Raw genomic sequence first — 20009 nt, 5'->3', positions numbered from 1 at the left:
TGACGAAAATTCAAATTTTACATAGATACAAAATATTGTTTCGCACTTCAATTAAATCAAATCACAAATTAAGTTATAATACTACTAGTTTCCACAATTTAGTTCAAATACTACTAGCCACTTCTAGACTCTTGAACTTGCTTGAACTTGCTGACTGAGGACTTTTACTAGCTCTCGCAATTCTTCGATCTCTTGATGCAAAGGCTGTACTCGTCGCTCGAAAAGCTCATCAACCTGATCAGTGCTGAGGCATGACGAGCCGGAAGATGCAGAGCCCTCAGCTGAGCTGGTAGCAAATGGAAAATACAAGCTTGTCGCTTGCCCAACTCCAGGAACCTGTTTCCTTTTCTTAACCCTCCCAAAAAGCTCGAGAAAGATTGCATCGTAATCTGGATCTTCCCCTTCAGCACACAACTCTTTAGCCCTTGCCAAAACCCTCTCCTTCAAACAAACAAACAAACATTAAATTTAGCAGTGAGCTGATGCAAGAAATTATGTTGGCCACATAATGGTTCATCATTCATTGGAGGAGAGATTATAAGGAGTATTAAACAATAATGGTTCATCATTCATTTATGTGGCTGGCAGTAGACTATTATGATTCCAAGTTCTGACTTATTAATTAACAGAACTTAGCAAGCAATTAGCAAAAGTTACAGAAGCATGCTACTCACTCTTCTGAAAACAGAACTTACAGAACTTACTCATCTGAAAAGTTACAGAAGCATACTATCCTAAAATAGAACTTACAGAAGCATGATAATAAGCTAAACATGTTTTATAATGTCAATAAAATTCACCTAAACTGAAACAGGAAAGGAGTAAAACTTAAACAGCAAATTACCTCAATTTCTTTGGCTTGTTGTGAACATAACTCGTATGAGTCCTTTAGCCTATGAGTCTTGAGAAATAGGTCCCAAAATGGAGGGAGATTTCCATGGTTCTCCTTAGCCTGCAAACAATTTTAATAAAAATTTAACAATAATTAACTATAAGTTCAAACATTATGTAATATCCAAATAGAAACATAAAACATAGCTTAATCTTCACAAAATGTGCTCCATTCATACAATCAGAAGCAGTTTTAAGTTTCTGTTATCCATTTTTCTCTATTTTCGAATTCTTGGTGCTATTCTACATGTTAAATGACATTTTGATGAATGAATAAAATGATGTTCATGAACATATTTCTTTTCCTCGAATCTCTGATTTTGTTCTACAATCAGTTCTTTATTTAGTGTTTTTTACATATATGTTTGCTGCTAATCAACTAAAACCTATTCTGCATTGATCAACCAAATATAGCTACAAATAAATGACACTCAACTATAGATTTGTTCCAAATGCATTTGAAATAATTCTCCCTAGTTGCCAGCAGTACCTTTCTTTATAAATCCAGCAAGAAGTAGTATGCTAATCCAATTGGAACAGCAATGAGCAAGCCAAATATAACCCTATAGACTCATTAACTAAAATCTGCATCAGAACTTCGAATGTTGATTAATAATTAAACAAGTATTTTTTCCAAGGCAATTAGCATATAACACCCAACCATGTTGAAATTTAGATATGCTGAAATGAACTTAGATACCAAGCTGCAACATTCACATAGTTCTCATATTGGGGTGGCATTAATGAAAGAAATAGTGATACACAAACAAGAGAATTGAAAAATAAACAGAGTCTGAAAAAACTTGTACAATGTCTCAAGCTTAGATGACTTCTCCTCAGTCGACTTTATTGTGCATAACATCCAAAGAGAGTTGCTCAGACCAACAAGCTATAAGACCACTTCTCCTTCACGTTCCATATTTGAATCACACCACCGTTCTGGTAAAAAAGCCACAAGGGACTATGAGGTACTGAGATATTTTTTTTGTGCTTAAATAGAATGAATACTGAGATATCTTATTCTGAGAGATTTACATTAGTAAGGAAGACAAGTTAAGACGAAAGCTGCAAAAGTAACCAATTTTTACAAATATCGGATAACTCGAGCAAATCACCCTAAATCGAATTCCACACGAATCGAAGAACAATAAAATGAAACGACATTAAATGATTTCAAAGAAGATCAATTCCAACATTTAGAAATACATAAAGCAAACATGTTTCTGCATTGAAATACAGAGTTACATATAGAATCACAAAAACTCACGGATCTGCCGATGAAATCATGGAACTCGCGCTTCAAAATCAAAAAATTAAACAGAACTCCCGATGAAAACACTTGTGGATCTACCAAATCGAAGACGAAACAAACCGGAATAGAAAAGCACCTTAGATTTTGGCAGCTATGCGAGATTCATGGCCGAGATTTAGGTTTTTTGTTTAGATTAAGAGAATGGAGAAAAATAAGGGGAAGGAAATGAATGGAGAAAGAGTGGCTGGAGGGTTTTGTGTAGTGGGAGGATTTTGTTGTGTGTAGATCTAATATTTGCGAGCACCAAAAATTGTGCTAGCAAAACAGAGAGCACAATTTATTGTTGCTAGCAAAACAGCGACCAATACTTTTGCTAGCACCATGTGCTCGCAAATTAGCAAGCATAATTAATTTGCTCGAAGTATTTATCGCAAAATTATTTGCAACCATCTATTTTGCATTTTGGTCGCTTTTTTGGTCGAAATTCTTCCAGAAATTGCAAGCACAACATATGCTTGAAAATATGTGCTTGCAAACAAGCATTTTTTTGTAGTGTTAGGTGCATGGAATGTCAACGATCAAATTAAAATATGAACTTTGACTACTCCCTTTTCAGCCATTTTCCCCTTAAAATTCCTGGTAGAGTTTGATTTCTTAATTAATAAGGATAATAATATAGGGAATAACATATAAATTAGCACCGGCGAATACACATAAGGACAATGGGGTACAAGTATGCCCAGTGCCCCCAAAAGTTGTAACTAGCCTAATAGAAAGATGCTCAACTTTTACAGTAGCAACCCGGGTTTGAAACCTATATGGCGCAATTTTGGCTATTTACTCTATTGGAGAATTATATATTCCATGATATCTAACTAATGTTTGAGTAAATATTATAATTTACTTTTTTCTCACTCGTTTTATAGTACTTCCCAATAAAGCATGTATAATTTATTATTTATGGTTTCTAATTTTACTTATAATACTATTTAAGATTATATAGAAAATATGTTGTGTTTTGTTTTAATTTAAATATATTAAACTCTCTCCAAATAAAAATAAACTCTTTGTTACATAAATATTTTAGAACCTCCTTTTTATCGTGAAAAATTTCTAGTAATAATGCCTAAAAATAATCTCTTTTAAACACAATGAAGGTCATTTAAAAAAATTGAGATAACTGAAGAAAAAATCGATTGAATTTTAAATTTTTAAGTCAATATAATTATTTATCGTATCCCTAATATGAAATTTCTTGATCCGCAAATTAGAATTTGTATTTCGTAATCAATCACGAAACGTTCATTATTTTTGCATATTTTCTGTGAAAATTGATTTTTTAAACTTCGATCATCCACATTATCCACTACTTGTGCCTACATGTTTCAGTAATAAGGATTTTACTCCCTCCGTCCCGGCTAAGATGACACATTTCTTAGCCGGCATGAGATTTTAGGAGTTATTGGTTAAAGTATTTAATTGGTGAGAGAAAATGTGGATATAAGTATTAAAATAAAGAGAGAAAGAAAGATGAATATTTTAATAAGAGTGAGAAAAAGTGGTTGAGTGTATTAATTGGAGAGAGAATGTTTTCAAAAATAGGAAATATGTCATCTTAGTTGGGACAAACTAAAAAGGACAAAATGTCATCTTGAGCGGGACAGATGGAGTAATTTCTATTCTATATAAATTACGTTTATTTATATTTGATGGATTTTCCGTATAATTAATATGCAAGGGTTAATTCTACTTAATATAACTATCGTTACTCCTTTTTCTTCAAAATATTTGAGAGCACTATATCCTTTTGCAATTAAAGAAATAATTAACTAGAGTATACCCTACATTCTACTAACTCATTTCCCTTATATTTTATTATATAATTAATATAAAAAAGTATGTCACATATTACACCAACTTTTTCTACCCGCTTTACTTTGTAAAGTTAAACAAATTTTTAAAACTCATTTTGGTTAGATAGGAGACCTTTAATCATTGACCGGGGGAGTATTATTTAAAAAATATTGAATAATTTAATTTAATGCTTAATTGCAATAACAATTGATTAAGTAATGTGTTAACACCGGCCGGCAAACTAAATTGATTCACGTATTAAACGGACCTCTCGTGTATCAAATATGGTGTATAGTATTTTAGACATTACTTTTTGTATGTGAATACTATTGATCAGGTTTTGTCATATATTAGAATAATTTTGACTTAATAATTATGGTGTATAGAGTTTTAGGCATTATTTTTTTGTAATTAAATGTTTATAGTAAGAATTTGTTATGGTACGATAATTTTGACTTGATTGATAAATTATAAATAGTGAATTTGATAGTGGCAACGTGTTGGGCACTGAATTGACCGATTGTTTGTATAGCGAAAAGTTGTATTGCAATTGCTCTATCATTTGATATATATTAATTAGTGGTTTTAAATTGACCAACCTTTAAACAATAAACATAACACAAAGATATTATTTTCCATAAGACAAAAACTGCACCAGAACTCAAAAGATGATACGTTCTAAACAATATTTATGATTCGACCATTTGAGGGAGAAAAGATAAATTTATAGACATAGTACCCTTTAATTTAGTTTTAATTTTAGGATATAATTTTGGATATTTTTTAACACTACTATTTTAGGAAATACATTATTGACCTAGATTTTTTAATTAATTATAATATTAATTAACACACTACATAATTATAAAATACTATATTTAATTTAAAATAATTTTATAACTTAATATAGTACTATAAAAGTTTCGAACAAATTAATATTTATTCAATTATAAATTCAATATCTAGTTTTTCTTTGTTATTTGTATTACTCTCATAACTTATTTCTTTTTTCATTAAATTTTTAAAACAAATTATCATGAAGTATAAATCTTCAATAGAGTAATAAATGGAAAAGTTAATCTAAATAAATGATTTTTTTTAAATAATTAATCATTTTCCTTATTAAAATATGAATTAAATACTAAAATAAAATAGCCATATTGATTAAGCCTATTTCTTTTGCATTTTCTTTTTATTTTTATGTTATTTTCCTTTTGCATTATTTTTTCTAAACTTATTTCTTTTTTCATTAAATATTTTAAATATGTAAATATTTTTTTATTTTAATGTACTTTTAGAGACAAATATTTTTTTATTAAAATATTACTCCCTCCGTCCCACAATAGGAGTCACTCTTATTGTGGTACAGGCTTTAAGATATGTAAAGAATAGTAAGTTGAAAAAGTTAGGGGAATATTAGACTCACTTTTTTATATTGGGTTTATAATAAAATGTGAGTGAAGTGAGTTAGTGGAATGTGGGACATACTTACCATTAAATGAAGTGTGACTCTTATTGTGGTACGGACCAAAATGACAAAATGACAAATGTGACTCTTATTGTTGGACGAGAGGTGTAATAATTATCTTTTCTGTATTTAACACGGAGGGTGCTGATTAAGTAAATTAAAAAATTCAGTTGAAATAGTTAAATTCCATTACTTAAGGAAATCATAAAAATGACATAATTATCCGAATTATGTACATACAATTATATAAATTTATCACACCCTTGAAATATAACATTCCGGTAGACTGAAAAATATTACTAAATCTATACATACGCACCCTTTATAAATTCAGCAGCACCACCCCATTTTTTACAAATCAAAATCTAATATTCGCCTTACTTCTTGAATCTCCAATCATGCCTAAGTTAGCTGTATTTTCTCAGACATTTTTCCTTGTCTTGAATATTGCAACATTGTTGCAAATATGCATTGCTAAGTCATACAACGTTGTTGATTTTGGGGCAAGGGCCGATGGCAAGACCGACTCATCATCGGCCTTGTTGAAGGCGTGGGTGGCTGCCTGCAGCTCAGGCTCTGAATCAACGGTTCTTGTTCCACAAGGAACGTTCCTGGTGGATTCGGTATCGTTGTATGGACCATGCAAGAATAAAATGCAGTTCCAACTATTAGGAAATATTGTTGCTCCAAGTTACGAATCACTGAGCAACCATCAATCATGGATATCATTCAATAATGTTGATGGGTTGTCATTTATTGGTGGTGGCACTATTGATGCCAAGGGGAAGTTATTGGTCATGTAAGAAGCAACAAAGGGGCTGCCCCTATGGAGCAAGGGTAAGTTCTAATTTCAAACTATTGAATTAAGCATAAAGATGTGAATTCTCATTATGTAAATCCAAGATAAACAAATTTAGATTAAGTGAAATTATACTAAATCACTTATAGTTGCACACATTCTTGAAACTATATATAAAACCTACTATTATCAAATTAACTATGCAATCTCACGTATTCTTTGAGACTATTGTAATTGCAGTCATTCTCTCTTCAAGGCTGCAACAATGTACTGGTTAACGGCTTGAAATCGTTCGACAGCGAGGGTGTCCACATTTCTATCAATGAATGCAACAACATCACCATGCAAAATTTGATATTAACTGCCCCAGCTGATAGCCCTAACACCGATGGCATTCACATTGGGAATTCGAACTTTGTTAGTGTCCTCCACAGCAAGATTGGCACTGGAGACGACTGCATATCAATCGGCCCAGGCACTAGGAACATGTGGATGGACCATATTGTGTGCGGCCCCGGGCATGGCATCAGGTACATTTGATAACACCATATATTTACCTATATTCGACAACATTGTAATCACAATACCAATTTTCTTTTATAAATATTCGTTAATTGCAGCATTGGAAGCATTGGTGGAGCACCACGCGAAGAAGGAGTCGAAAACATTGAAGTGCAAAATTCAGTGTTTACAAACACAGACAATGGTGTTCGGATTAAAACATGGGCGAGACCTAGCAATGCGACCGTTACGAATGTCAAGTTCACTAACTTGGTCATGAAAAATGTTACAAACCCTATAATTATCGATCAAGAGTATTGCCCTCAGAGCAATTGCCCAAAAGGCGTACGTACTTGAATTTACTCTCGTATTATGAAATTGTGGATGAACGAACGAATGCTAATGTTGTATATTCTACAGAGCTCCGGGGTGAAAATCAGCAACGTCAAAATCAGCAGCGTAAGTGGAACGTCAAGAAATCCGCAAGCTCTAGTATTGGATTGCAGTCCCACAAATCCTTGTCAAAATATCAAATTGCAGGATATAAATCTAGTTTATTCTGACAAGATGAAGCAAACGCAGCGTGCAACCTCACTCTTTAAACATGCGTATGTTAACTAAGGCGAAGACACACAAGTGCAGGTGAACTCAACCATAGCGCAAGACAGGCCCGAGCGTCAAGTTGTGCGGCCGCGCTATTCGAGAGATCACGTCTAATTAAAGATTTGTTTTGTTTTACTTTTCTTTATTTAAATATCATTTAATTGGGTAGAGCGCAATTATGAGCTTTGTTCTGCGTTTTCTTTGTCGGTTCTTTCCAAGAATGAAAAGGGAAGATTTTAGATAATTATAAATAGGGTCATTGTATTATTTCTTCAAACAAGAAATGCAATATTAGAATTGTTATTTCTCCGTCTCTTCCAACTACTAGTGTTTTTGATAACCCTAGCAACCCCAGCCTCCATCATTCTTATTCTCTTTTGCAAAAAAGGATCAAGCTCTACCTCTTCCGATAAGATCTCCGTTTATTCCAATTTACTAGGAAACTTCATATACATACATATATGGACTTAATTAGCTACTTTTTTTGGGTTCCTACATAGCTATCTAATAATATGAATAACAATATTCTCTTAATAAGCCCATTTTGTTCAATTAATTGTCTTATCTAAAAATGAAAAAAATTTCTCTCATATTTCTCTCATATTTTATTCACTTTTTCTCCTCCACTCTCATGATTTATGCACTTTTATTCATTATTTTTCTATTTTATCAATTTCTCAATAAAACCTGTAGCGTCCACCAATAGGACTATTTTTGGTGAACATTGGGAGTACTAATTAACTGTTAGGAAATCATTTCTCTATTCATTTTTCTAAAACAATAAATAATACTTCATCCATCCGAAGATAATTGCAACGTTTCATTTATGCATGATATTAAAAATTTGATGTTTAAAGGTTAAAGTGGAGTGAGGATAAAGTATGAAAGAAACTAAAATATGAAAGAGAAAGAGAAAATAAAGTAGGAGATTGAATAAAGTTTTTGTCAAAAAAGGAAACGACTCAACTCAACTACTAGAAGAAAAAAATTTCATTTTATTGATTTTGTTCTTTTGCTCTCTTACCCTGCTTCCTTGTAGAAATAAATAAGTACTCTCCTCATCTCATTCAAGATGTCCATATTCTTGAGGGCACGAAATTGTAGGAGGAATTGTTTGATGGAGTAAGTAAATAGAAAAAAGTAGTTGATAATTTAATGAGGAGAGGGATTTATTTCAAAATATAAAAAGTGGGCATTTATATAAGACAAACTAAAAAGAAAGGTGGACATCTTGAGTGGAACAGATGGAGTACTTATTTCACAAACTAATAGGAAAATGACTATATATCATGAACGCTTGCAGTGTCAAAACTAAAGTTTGATAACCTTGGAAAGACGAATGACACTGGTGTGCTATAACACAAAGGCAGTCAGATTTAAGTCCTTACTATTTATTAAAGGACGAGATCTCAGGTATTAATACTACCCCATCAATCCTCCATTATCTGACCCATTCGAATCATAAAATGTTTTCAAAAGTATGAAGAAAAGTTAGTTGAAAATTTAGTAGAATGTGGGTCCCACTTTTATCTACTCTCTACGTTCATAAAAAAAATAGTCTCATTGGTGGATGGATGATAAGTCTCGTTTTAGGCCTTGGTTACTGGTCAGTATAACGTGCTTTATTGGATAATATCTGCAAAAATAGTTGCTAAAGTGTGCAGGATGAGGTACTAATCAGGAGGAAAGGGTCGGAAGAGAAGCAGGTGAAAAGAACGCAAAAAGGTGCTATACTGACCCAAGATGCATGCCATAAAGCTGGAGCACAAGAAGGAGCGAAATGTTGCGAATGATCATCTATCTAGAAGGGCGAAAATCATCATTTCAAGAAGGAGCAGCCCTAGGGTTTTGAGCAAGCAACCCTATAAATAGAAGAACCACATTGAAGAAACTTTGTCCATGCTTAGACCACTTGATAATTTTACTGCACTTCCTAGATAGCTCTACATGCTTTCCCTTAGATAAACTTTACTGATTTCTCTTAGATTAGAGTAGCTAGTGTTTCATCTGAAGTTCCGGCCACTTGCCGGAGAGGGAGTCTACCGTCCGTTCCAGCCAGAATACCACCGCAGTTTCAGAAGTTCCAGTTTTCAAAGAAGAACATCATTTTTACATGCTTTCTTAGTTTAAGAACTTGTTTTACTTGCTTTAGACTTGGATTTGAGTAGCTACTTTGTTGGAAACATCTTTTGGTTTGAATATCTTTAATGAAATTAAGTTTTTGTGGTTTTATTTGAGTTTCAGCTTGTTTATTGCTTTCCTTCAACCGAGGAACATAGATCTGGTAGTTTTACATGCATTTTGTTTGTCAAGTGTTTAGATCCGTCTTAGTTAAGTTAGATCTAGTTTTTATTCAAGTTTCTAAAAGTTTCAATGTGTTGTTTTTCCTTAAAATGCATAGATCTGATGTTTTCCACCATCTTGCATGCTGATCTGAATGCATATGTGTTGATTTCTGCCTACCTAGTTGCATATGTTTGATTTTCGCTTAGATCTAGTATTAGTGTGTGTTTCGCGGTAGATCTGAGTTGTTTGATTCTGACCTCAAAGCATTCATCCATGAAAGTTTAAGTTGCTGATCATTTTTCGTTTGCTTGGTGAAGAAGATAACGTCGCATTCTAGTCTGGGACCACCTTTTGATTTAGTTGTTTTTTCTGTTTGTCCTTTGTTTTTTCAACCTTTTTGTGTCAGTCCAGGTAGCAGTTAGCCAATGAGTCTCTCACTGTTATTCCTTTTTTGCTTTTTTTTGTATCCATTTAGGGTAAAGTTTCACTTTTCATATGCACTAGTTGTCCAACCCTAACTTTCACATACACTTTCCGCAGCATTCAACATTTAGTTACTTACTGGTCAGGATAGGTAGTGTCCAAATTTTATTTTATCGCCTAGGTAAAACTCAACCCCAAAAGCGTGGTTGCTAACCAACCATCCCATATTGTCATCGCAAGTGTATCTCGCCCACATCCATCTCTGTTGGATCGATCCTTTACTCCGCTATACTAGCCAGTAGAAGTGGGTTGAGATTTTTGATAGCAGGTCTAGGGTAAAGGTCCAACGACACAGCTAGGTCTAGGTATCCTTCTGACTGGTTGACAACCCCTGCACTCTAAACCTTGCCTCTTATCAGTGGACAACACGAGTTTTAAGTCAAAATTAATAAATTATGAGAGAGAGATGAAGGGGTTGGAAGCGGAAGCGTGAGTTCAAACGGATCACATAATAATTATGATCTATTTAGCAGATTATATAGACAAATTCTATTCGCGTAATTCTCACATGTATCATGCTTATAACTTGAATTTAAACATGCTTTAGCGCAATTAACACCTAAAACATGTTTGCTACGGAGTAAGCCAATTTACCTCGTTTATTCATTGAAGAATCGAAGATAGCTCGCGCCTTCTCCACGTGAAGATCTTGAGAACTAAACCACGGATCTTCTAACTGGTTCCCGGACTGTAATCTGATATCAGTGTGGGCTGATCTCACCAGAGTACTAGGACTTAAATAAAGAAGACGGAATTTGCTCACGGAGGAGAGCAAAAATCGTCCCTCTGCTTGAAGGAGAGGGGGGCGAAAATTTTATAAAATAAATCTCTTATTTTTTGTCTCCTTTATTCTCCTATTTATATTAAGTCACATATTGGGCCCAGTCAGGGATCTATGGAAGAATTTGGATATGGCCTCCCCCAATTAGCTTTTTACTAATTAAATTGAACCCACAATTTAATATAAGCTTATATTAGAATATTACGAACAGTCTCTACATAAGTAATATTGCACTGCCCATCCAAATCCGAAATTACAAGTATTCCGGGTTTCCATTTGTTTGTCATTTATTTCCAGTGCTTAAGATAGAAACATCTATTAATTAATTAATGTCTGCTATGAACTTAATTAATTAATATATTATTAACTCCAAGAGTGAACTTAACAAGAAACACTTATTCATTATTCATAGAGTAATCAAACTCCAACTAGCTAGGTTCTGAATAATAAAACCTTGTTTCGAGCTCCTCTTGTGGATGTTATCAAACGAGACTCACCAGACTCACCACGCGCACGATTCAACATAATAGCAATCCTAGCACCGCTAGATATTAATCACCACTACCCAATATACCAGGATCATTGGGTTACGAAAAACTCGCACCTATTGGTAAGTCAAAGTAGTACATGATCAATATCGTATGCTCAATGCTAACGTACATTGATTAAGAAATTAATTATCAAGACCTCGTCTTTCAGTAGATAGCATAAAGACTCGTCTTGCCGTTAGATCCAATTCAGTGCTATACCACACCAATGTCATCTTATTTCAGTAAGACTCAGAAATATGCGGACTGACATTGCAACCTTTCACGATAGGTAGTCTAGGCCTATCTAGGTTGTGAAATTTTTATTTTTCTTTGTTCAGAACTGACCGTGTTACCTTAAAGTGGACGACGCCCACAACCGGTCTACTAAAACAAAGACTTAGACTTTGTTACGTAGCTTATACATTTAAATATGCAATAAACATCCAATAAATGTAAAACATAACAACCTTATGAAAAAAATAATCTGTTGCATTCATTGAAAAATAAAATATAGAGTTTTACAGTATTCAATCACTCGAAAGGTGATTTCTAGTATACAAACCCTAACAACAAATTCATTAAAATGGGTAAAGTATGAGATAAATAAAAGATGTGGATAATATAGGAGAGATAATATAATAAGTGGGTAATAAATTGAGAGTAACTCTCAATTTTTAACATGTGACTAATTTTGGTGGACGGATGAAAATTTTTCGTGGATGGAATGAGTATCAATATTCTCAAGACATTTGAGTGAAATAAGTTAGTGGAGTGGTGTGACACCACTTATCAATTGTAGTAAAAGTCAAATGTGATATCTAATGACGAACGTCATGAAATGGCAAAATGAGGCATTTCATGGTGGCAAGCCTAGTTGACCAAGTGGGTGACAATATGGTGCAAACGCACTCGTCCGAATAGAGCTCTCTGGTCTACGCGCACAAATCATCCGATCGGGTGACTACTCGGTTTACTTTTCACCTAGTGGGCGGAAGAGTCTCTGGATGGTTCGATCATTCTACCCGACTAGATGGAATTTTGATGGGGTTTGCAGCAAAAGAATTTTTGAAAACAAATAAATTCACAAATTGTCCATTTAGATGCAAATAAATTCACAAATTAAATTTTATTTAGATGGTTAGATGGATTGATGCAATTCTTGTTTAAATCACATTGATAAGTCGTATTCTAGGCCTTGGTTACGGGTCAGTATGATGTGCTTAATTGATTATATTTGCAAAACAGTTGTTTAAAGTGTGCAGGTTAAGCATTCTAGCCAGTAGGGAAGTTTCGGAATGTTCAGGTGAAGGAGGCGCCAGCATGATCTCATACTGATCAGTATTCGTGCTAAAACGGCTTGAGATGGAGAAGACGGATAGCTGGGACAGATTACCCACAATTAAGGGCAAAGAAGTCAAATTGCAACGAGGATTTACCCTAAAATCAAGGGTAGCCTCCCTATAAAAGGAAGCCAAATTATAGAGACACAAAGACTCATTCACCACCATCTTTAGGTAGAAAGTTTTCTCGGTAGTTTCAGTCTTTTAGCCGTGTCCCGCTTCTTGCCTCGCCGTAGCCATGATCACTTGACGTTCAGATGTTCCCAGAATTCCAGTCATCGTCCATTCCAGCCAGCAAGATCGTAGTTTAGAGTCTCATCGCCCGGAGTGGCAAAACACTTTTACATTGCTTTCGTAGTTTTAAATTTCTCGCTTTCCTTACGTTGGATCTTGTTTGCCTTTGGATATTTTCTGCTTTTGAAGTACTTTGTTGAAGATCCGAACGTGTTATGCTATGAAGTTGATTTCCGTTTCGTTTATTGTGGTGTTTCTTTATTCCCTTGCCTAGTTAGCTTAAATCTAAGGTTTCTCGGTGTTTAAAGTGCTGAATCTCTCAATTCCGTTTACGTAACAAATTTCTTTAGGATAGATAAACAAGTACTGTTTGATCGGAAAGTAGATCGTTGCATGCAAAGCTTAGTTTTAATTTCTGAATCGTTCTTTCATGTTGACCAGTATGCAGAAGTCCAGTTTCAGTGTTTGATTTCAGATTTGATTTCTTAGTTTTGGATCTGTGTTTGTGAGTTGTTAATCTGAGTTTTCCGTGTTGAATCTGGAATTGTTATCTGAATTTTGGAAGTGTTTGTTGAAGAAGATGATGTCTATTTCAATTGGAGGGGACCACTTACTTTTCGAGATGCTTTTGCTTTTGTCCTTCACTTTTAGTTAAGCCCTGTCAGCCTAGTCATCAAACTTCCACTACACTCTGAATATTCTGTTTAGCCCAAAATAGAAACACGTACCTTCCAAATATTTTCTGTTACAAAATTGTCTCCCCATTCCACGTACACAGTTACATTCCAAATGTTTTCCTTACCGTCTGACCAGTAGAACACCTCCTTTAAGTTCCAGCTTAGGTAGAAACTCAACCCAAGCGTGGTAGCTAACCAAATCTCCAAATTGTCACCGCGGTAGTTTAAGAACGCACCATCTCTGTGGGATTCGACCATTACCACCACTATACTGATCAGTAGAAGTGGGTTGAGGAATCTTTGAAACCAAGGTCTAGGTTAGTTAGGATCTCTATCCTGATCAGTAGGATATATCCTTGCTTGAACGACACCTACGCACCTTAGGTCCTTTCACACATTCATCAAATTAAGAACGTAATTAATCCATGAATAAGGAAATATAAATCTTAATCTCATTATTTCTACAGATTGGTAGCCAAAACGAATTTATGTTGTGAATTACAGTTTTATGCAAGGAACTGACTATTTCACCTGGGGTAATGAGATCCTGAAGAATCAAGGATCTTCAACGTATCCCCAGGGCCGCAGTTGAGCCAGAAATGCAAATCAGATCTCGCATTTGATAAGATCGGAAATGTGATGTTGCTTAAGCAGTACAAGGCGATTTACAGGGATACAACGGCGATATTCGACATCGACAAATAAAGTCATGATATATTTTTAAAAAATTAAGAAATTTAGATTTTTTTTATTTAGTCAGTGTAGTTGGAATTATAAAAAAAATTGAGTTGTGGCCGAAATGGCTTGCGGGCTGAATGATTCGAAACATAAACGTGTTATTTTTAGGGCAAATTGCCCTTAAAATCAAAACTTTTTCCATTCTCCGATGTTTTCCACGAACTAAAAAATCGGTGTATAATGACATGAATTTTATCGGGTTATTAGAATTTCTCATTTGACCAAACCATGGAGTTTTCTGGTCGAAATCTTGTGCACGTGGCAAGCCTGAATCTGATGTGGAAAACGCCGGAAACTCATTAACCCTAAAAGTCACAAACTTTTCCCATTCTCTCGTCACGATTTCTTCTCCCACCTGTCGCGATTTCTGCAGTAATCCAATTTTATTTTTTCTCGTTTCAAACAATCGATTTTTGATCAATTTCGATTGAATGTGCGATTTTTCAATTTATTCGAATTAAGTCAAATTTCTGGTTTGAATGTGTGGTTCGATTTCAATTTCGTTTTTTCAGAATAATCACTTTAGCTCTCAAATCTTGACCAATTCAGCGTATCTTTCAAAAATTTAAATGGCTCCATTCCAAAAGGAATAATTTCTCGGCACTTCTCTTTGTGGGAAGCCTCTTGACATCATGTGACCCGAAACTCTGGCTATTATCGCCGGCGGAGGGAAGAAAAAGCTTTGTGGCAGCGCCATTGCGGGAAATTGCAATTGAATCTGTTCTAGAGATGAGGATCCAGAGATCGGTACCCTTAACGCGCATACCGAGGGAGAACCATCGCAAGCCATAGTCGTCACTCCAGGGCAAACCGCCTGCGATGTGAAGCCTCATGTGATCGCGATTCTGCCTACATACTGTGGGAAGAGCTATGAAGGGCCGTATGAGTTTCTGCATGAGTTTTGTAAAATTTGTAGGGCGCAGAGGAGACCAGCAGGAGCGAATGAGGATGATTATAGGTTGAAGGCCTTGCCATTTGTGCTCAAGGGGGAAGCCAACACCTGGTTCATGCGCCTGCCCCCCAACTCCATTGAGACTTGGGCCGATTTCAAGTCAGCATTCCTAGGCGAGTTTTTCCCGTCATCAAAGACAAGCGCGCTGAAAAGGGAAATAACTAATGTGAAGCAAGGGTATGATGAACCCTTGAGCGATTATTGGGCAAGATACATGGGTCTTTTGGAATCATGTCCCAACCATCGCATGGCGGACATTGAAGTGCATCATACTTTCTACGAAGGTATGAACGCGGTAACCAAGGATCTAGCAAATTCATCGTCAGGAGGAAGCTTCACACAATTACGGGTCAGCGAAGCGAAGAGAGTCCTAAGGAAGCTACTGAATGCAAAGAAAGAGTATGACCATTCAAGGGAAGGATACAACCGAGAGCGGGCTGCTGTTGTCTTGTCTACTGATCAGGAAAATAAACTGGAGCAGAAAATGGACTTGAAGATGGATGAGCTGAAGAAGTCACTTCTGAGTGCGATCGAGAAAAGCACCCCACCACCTCCCCCAGCTGGGAATTACAAAGGTGCAGAACAGGGAAATCAAGGACCGAACTATGAACAGCCTAGTGACTACGTGAATATGGAACAGGTCAATGCTGCGGGGTACTTCAATTCCAGTGGGCATTGGATTCAGGGTAGACAACGGGATGCACCATGGAGGGATCATCCAAACTTTCGATGGGGAGACGGGGGCCAAAATCAGAACCAAGGACAGAACCAGTATAACCCAAATCCAACCAAAACCCTAACCGTGGACTAGCAAACCCAGACTACCAGCCCAACTGGTCAGGAAGAAACCAACAAACCCAAAATCAAAGCCCACAATGCCAAAACCCGAATCCTGTTTATGTACCACCCCACCAGAGAAACTTCCACAGTTTCCAAAATCAGCCAAATCATGCACCCCAACACCATCAGAACCAAAATCAGTTTCAAGCCCAGCACCAGGATCAATATCCTCAAGATCAGTACGTCCCTCCTGCCCAGTATAACCAATACCCGCCTAATCAAGGCCAGCAAAACTTCCAGAACTATCAACACCAAGGGCCGAATCATTTCCAAAATCCGAACAGGCCAAGGAGGTCCGTTGAGGACATGATGGGTGAAATGCTAGCGTCACAACAGAGCATCAAAGGAGACTTGCAATCCCATAACGAGGTCGTGCAGGGGATGCAAAATGCCCAGAAAGAACATAAGGCGAACATGGATATGATGAATAGGCAGTTAGCCCAACTGGCCAGTTCGGTGGGGGATTTGAAGGGAAATGCAGGTAAACTCCCATCTACAGTCCAAATGCCCGACAAGGCAAATGTGAGTAAGGTTACGTTGCGGACCGGAACTACTTATGACGCGCCTCAACCCAAACGACCTAGTGGAGGATCTAACGGAACAAAGATAGGAAGCGATACCGTTTCAGCGGAAGAACTAGGGAGGCCTATGCCTCAGATGCAGGATCCATTCTTCTTGGATGCTACACCAATTGTAGGAGATGAACCCGAAACCCTACTGACCAGGAAGGAACCTCATCGAGAGGAAGAGCCCAGAATGGAAGCCCAGACTCAGGAACTACCCCGGAAAGACTCCAAGAAGGTTGCTAAGGGACAAGTAGATGAGAAAAAAGGGGAGAAACCATTCCCATTCCGATTTGTTACAAAGAGAAAGAAAGAGAACCCGGTTGACTATTTGTCGATTTTTGGGAAGTTGGATGTCACCATACCATTTCTCCAAGCCGTGAAACTACCCCCTCTTGGGAAATTCATAAAGGACTTCATAGCCGGGAGAGCCCAGAAAGATGGCAAGATTATGGTGGAAGGGATAGCGTCAGCAATAGTGCAAGAGACGTTACCACCCAAGAGAGCCGACCCAGGTATGTTTACCTTACCAATAACTGTTGGAGATGTGAAGGTCGAACATGCAATGTGTGATTTGGGGGCGTCTATAAATGTCATGCCATTGTCTATCTATAACCGGTTGAAGGGAGTGAGGCTGTCAAGTACTAGAGTATTGATCCAACTGGCTGATAGGTCGTGCATAAGTCCGGAGGGAGTTTTAGAAGATGTATTAGTTAGAGTGCATGATTTTACATACCCTGCTGATTTTTATGTGATCAAAATGAGTGAGCATGAAGCGAGGGAGTCTAGTGGAGTCTTGTTAGGAAGACCATTTTTGAGAACGGCCAAGACGATCGTGGATATGGCTGAGGGGACTATTTGCATTGATTTTCGTGGGGAGAAGTTTACCTTTGATATAAATGATGCCATGAAGAAACCTATTGATTCTGAAAATCTATGCTATGTTGATGTGATTGACCCTTTAGTCCAAGATTTTCTTGAGACCGAACTATTGCAGGAGAAACTCCAGGCTTTAGATGTTTATGAACAGGCTGACGTAGAAACTGCTGCATGGTGTGATCTGATCAGTAGCCAGGGGTTGACCGATGAAGAAATTGAAGGAGCAATCAAGGATTTTTGTCAAAAGTCGGAGTTCATAGGAGCCGCAGGGGCTCAGCTACCAGTCAGTATAGAAGAACCATCAGAAGAAGATTTAGAAAAAGGGGAAGAGTCCGAGAAAAACCCCCTAACCGAAGACACACTTCCACCCCAAGTTGAGCTGAAGAAGTTACCCTCGAATTTGAAGTATGCCTTCCTCGGAGGTGAGGACTCCTATCCAGTGATCATCAGCAGCAGCCTTACGAAGGAACAAGAAACTAGGCTACTGACCGTGCTGAGCAAGAACAAGAAGGCGATTGGATGGAGTCTTACAGATTTAGTTGGAATTAGCCCCGACGTCTGCATGCACCATATTAGGCTGGAAGAGGGAGCTCGAGATGCCCAAAGGAAAGTAAACCCTAACATGCGAGAGGAAATATTGAAGGAAATCTTGAAGTTGTTGTCGCTAGGGATTATCTATTCAGTGCCAGACAGTGAGTGGGTCAGCCCGATCCACATGGTTCCAAAGAAGTCGGGAATCCAAGTCGTCCAAAATGAGAGGAATGAGCTGATTCCAACGAGGCTAGTCACGGGTTGGCGAATGTGCATCGATTACCGCAAGCTGAACAATGCAACAAGGAAGGATCACTTCCCTCTGCCTTTTATCGACCAGATGTTGGAGCGACTCGCTGGGAAGAAGTACTTTTGCTTCTTGGATGGGTACAGCAGATATTTCCAAATCTACGTAGATCCTGAAGACCAGGATAAGACCACCTTCACTTGCCCATTCGGAACTTATGCATACCGGCGCATGCCTTTCGGCCTATGCAACGCTCCAGGTACGTTTCAACGTTGCATGATGAGCATATTTTCTGATTTGATTGAGGATTGCATAGAGATATTCATGGATGACTTTACGGTCTACGGAGACTCGTTCGATTCTTGCCTTCATCATTTGGATATAGTTCTTGAGAGATGTCAAGCGAAGAGTTTGGTTTTGAACTTTGAGAAGTGCCATTTTATGGTCACCGAAGGGATTGTTCTGGGACACGTGGTCTCGGAAAGGGGAATCCAGGTGGATCGAGCAAAGGTGGACGTTATATCTAAATTACCGTTCCCTACTGATCAGAAGGGGATTAGGGGTTTTCTGGGGCATGCCGGATTTTATCGACGATTTATTAAGGATTTCTCCAAAATCGCCCAACCCCTTACCAGGCTACTTCAAAATGACGTGGAGTTCGTTTTTGATGAGCAATGCAAGGCTGCTTTCAATCTTCTCAAGGAAAAGCTGATATCCGCACCTATCATACGGGCTCCTGACTGGGACCATCCTTTCGAAGTAATGTGCGACGCCAGCGACTTTGCGGTAGGGGCCGTGCTGGGTCAGAAGATCGATGGGAAGAGGTACGTAATTTTTTATGCGTCCAAGACTTTGAATCAAGCCCAGCGGAATTACGATACCACTGAAAAGGAGATGCTGGCAGTGGTGTATTCTTTCGAGAAGTTCCGGCCATATTTGTTGGGATCCAAGGTCATAGTATATACTGACCATGCAGCCATTAAGTATCTGATTGCCAAGAAAGAATCCAAACCACGCTTGATCCGATGGGTACTCTTGTTACAAGAATTTGATTGGGAGGTGGAAGATAAGAGATGAGTCGAGAACAAGGTGGCAGACCATTTGAGCAGAATAATGCAAGATGGAAACAGTGACGAAGTGCATGATAAGTTTCCAGAGGAACATTTATGTGAGGTGATTTTTGCGCCCAGGAAAATTGATTGGGAAGAAGTGTACAAACTTACTGGTCAGAATGATACAGCAAAAGGAAAGGAGAAGGTAGGGCAGGAGCCATGGTATGCAGACCTGGCCAACTACCTAGTAACTGGAGAACTTCCAGAAGCACCAAGTGTTACCAAGGCACAAAGGATGAAGATCAAGAGTGAAGCAAAATACTACTTTTGGGACGACCCCTACCTATGGAGGGTAGGATCCGATCAAGTGATAAGAAGGTGCATTCCTGACTGGGAGCAGCGGGATGTTCTAACCCACTGCCATTCGTTAGCATGCGGAGGACATTTCGGATCCAAGAAGACGGCAAGGAAGATTATGGATAGCGGCTTTTATTGGCCAACACTCAAC

The 20009-nt window shown here is 37.4% G+C and overlaps 1 protein-coding gene and 1 long non-coding RNA gene across 6 annotated transcripts; one reads left to right on the top strand and one right to left on the bottom strand.

The window, feature by feature from the left end:
• Positions 1-2434, bottom strand: LOC121742530. Of its 5 annotated transcripts, none has more exons than XR_006038066.1 (5): positions 2159-2434; positions 1701-1830; positions 1382-1476; positions 845-952; positions 1-441 (listed from the first exon to the last, which is right to left on the bottom strand). It is a non-coding gene; the product is annotated as an uncharacterized LOC121742530 (long non-coding RNA). The 5 variants fall into 5 exon arrangements; XR_006038068.1 differs by having other exon boundaries at positions 1382-1469; XR_006038069.1 differs by having other exon boundaries at positions 1382-1454.
• A 3429-nt stretch (positions 2435-5863) lies between these two features.
• LOC121810458 (polygalacturonase-like) lies at positions 5864-7122 on the top strand. The gene is made up of 3 exons (XM_042211224.1): positions 5864-6259; positions 6505-6794; positions 6885-7122. Exons 1-3 carry the CDS (start codon positions 5864-5866, stop codon positions 7120-7122), a joined length of 924 nt encoding a protein of 307 aa, XP_042067158.1.
• The last annotated feature ends 12887 nt before the right edge of the window (positions 7123-20009 follow it).

Source organism: Salvia splendens, chromosome 7 (genome assembly GCF_004379255.2).
Source record: "Salvia splendens isolate huo1 chromosome 7, SspV2, whole genome shotgun sequence".
NCBI lineage: Eukaryota > Viridiplantae > Streptophyta > Magnoliopsida > Lamiales > Lamiaceae > Salvia > Salvia splendens.
Note: the sequence above shows the minus strand (reverse complement) of the source record. Positions and strands in the feature narration are given on the sequence as shown.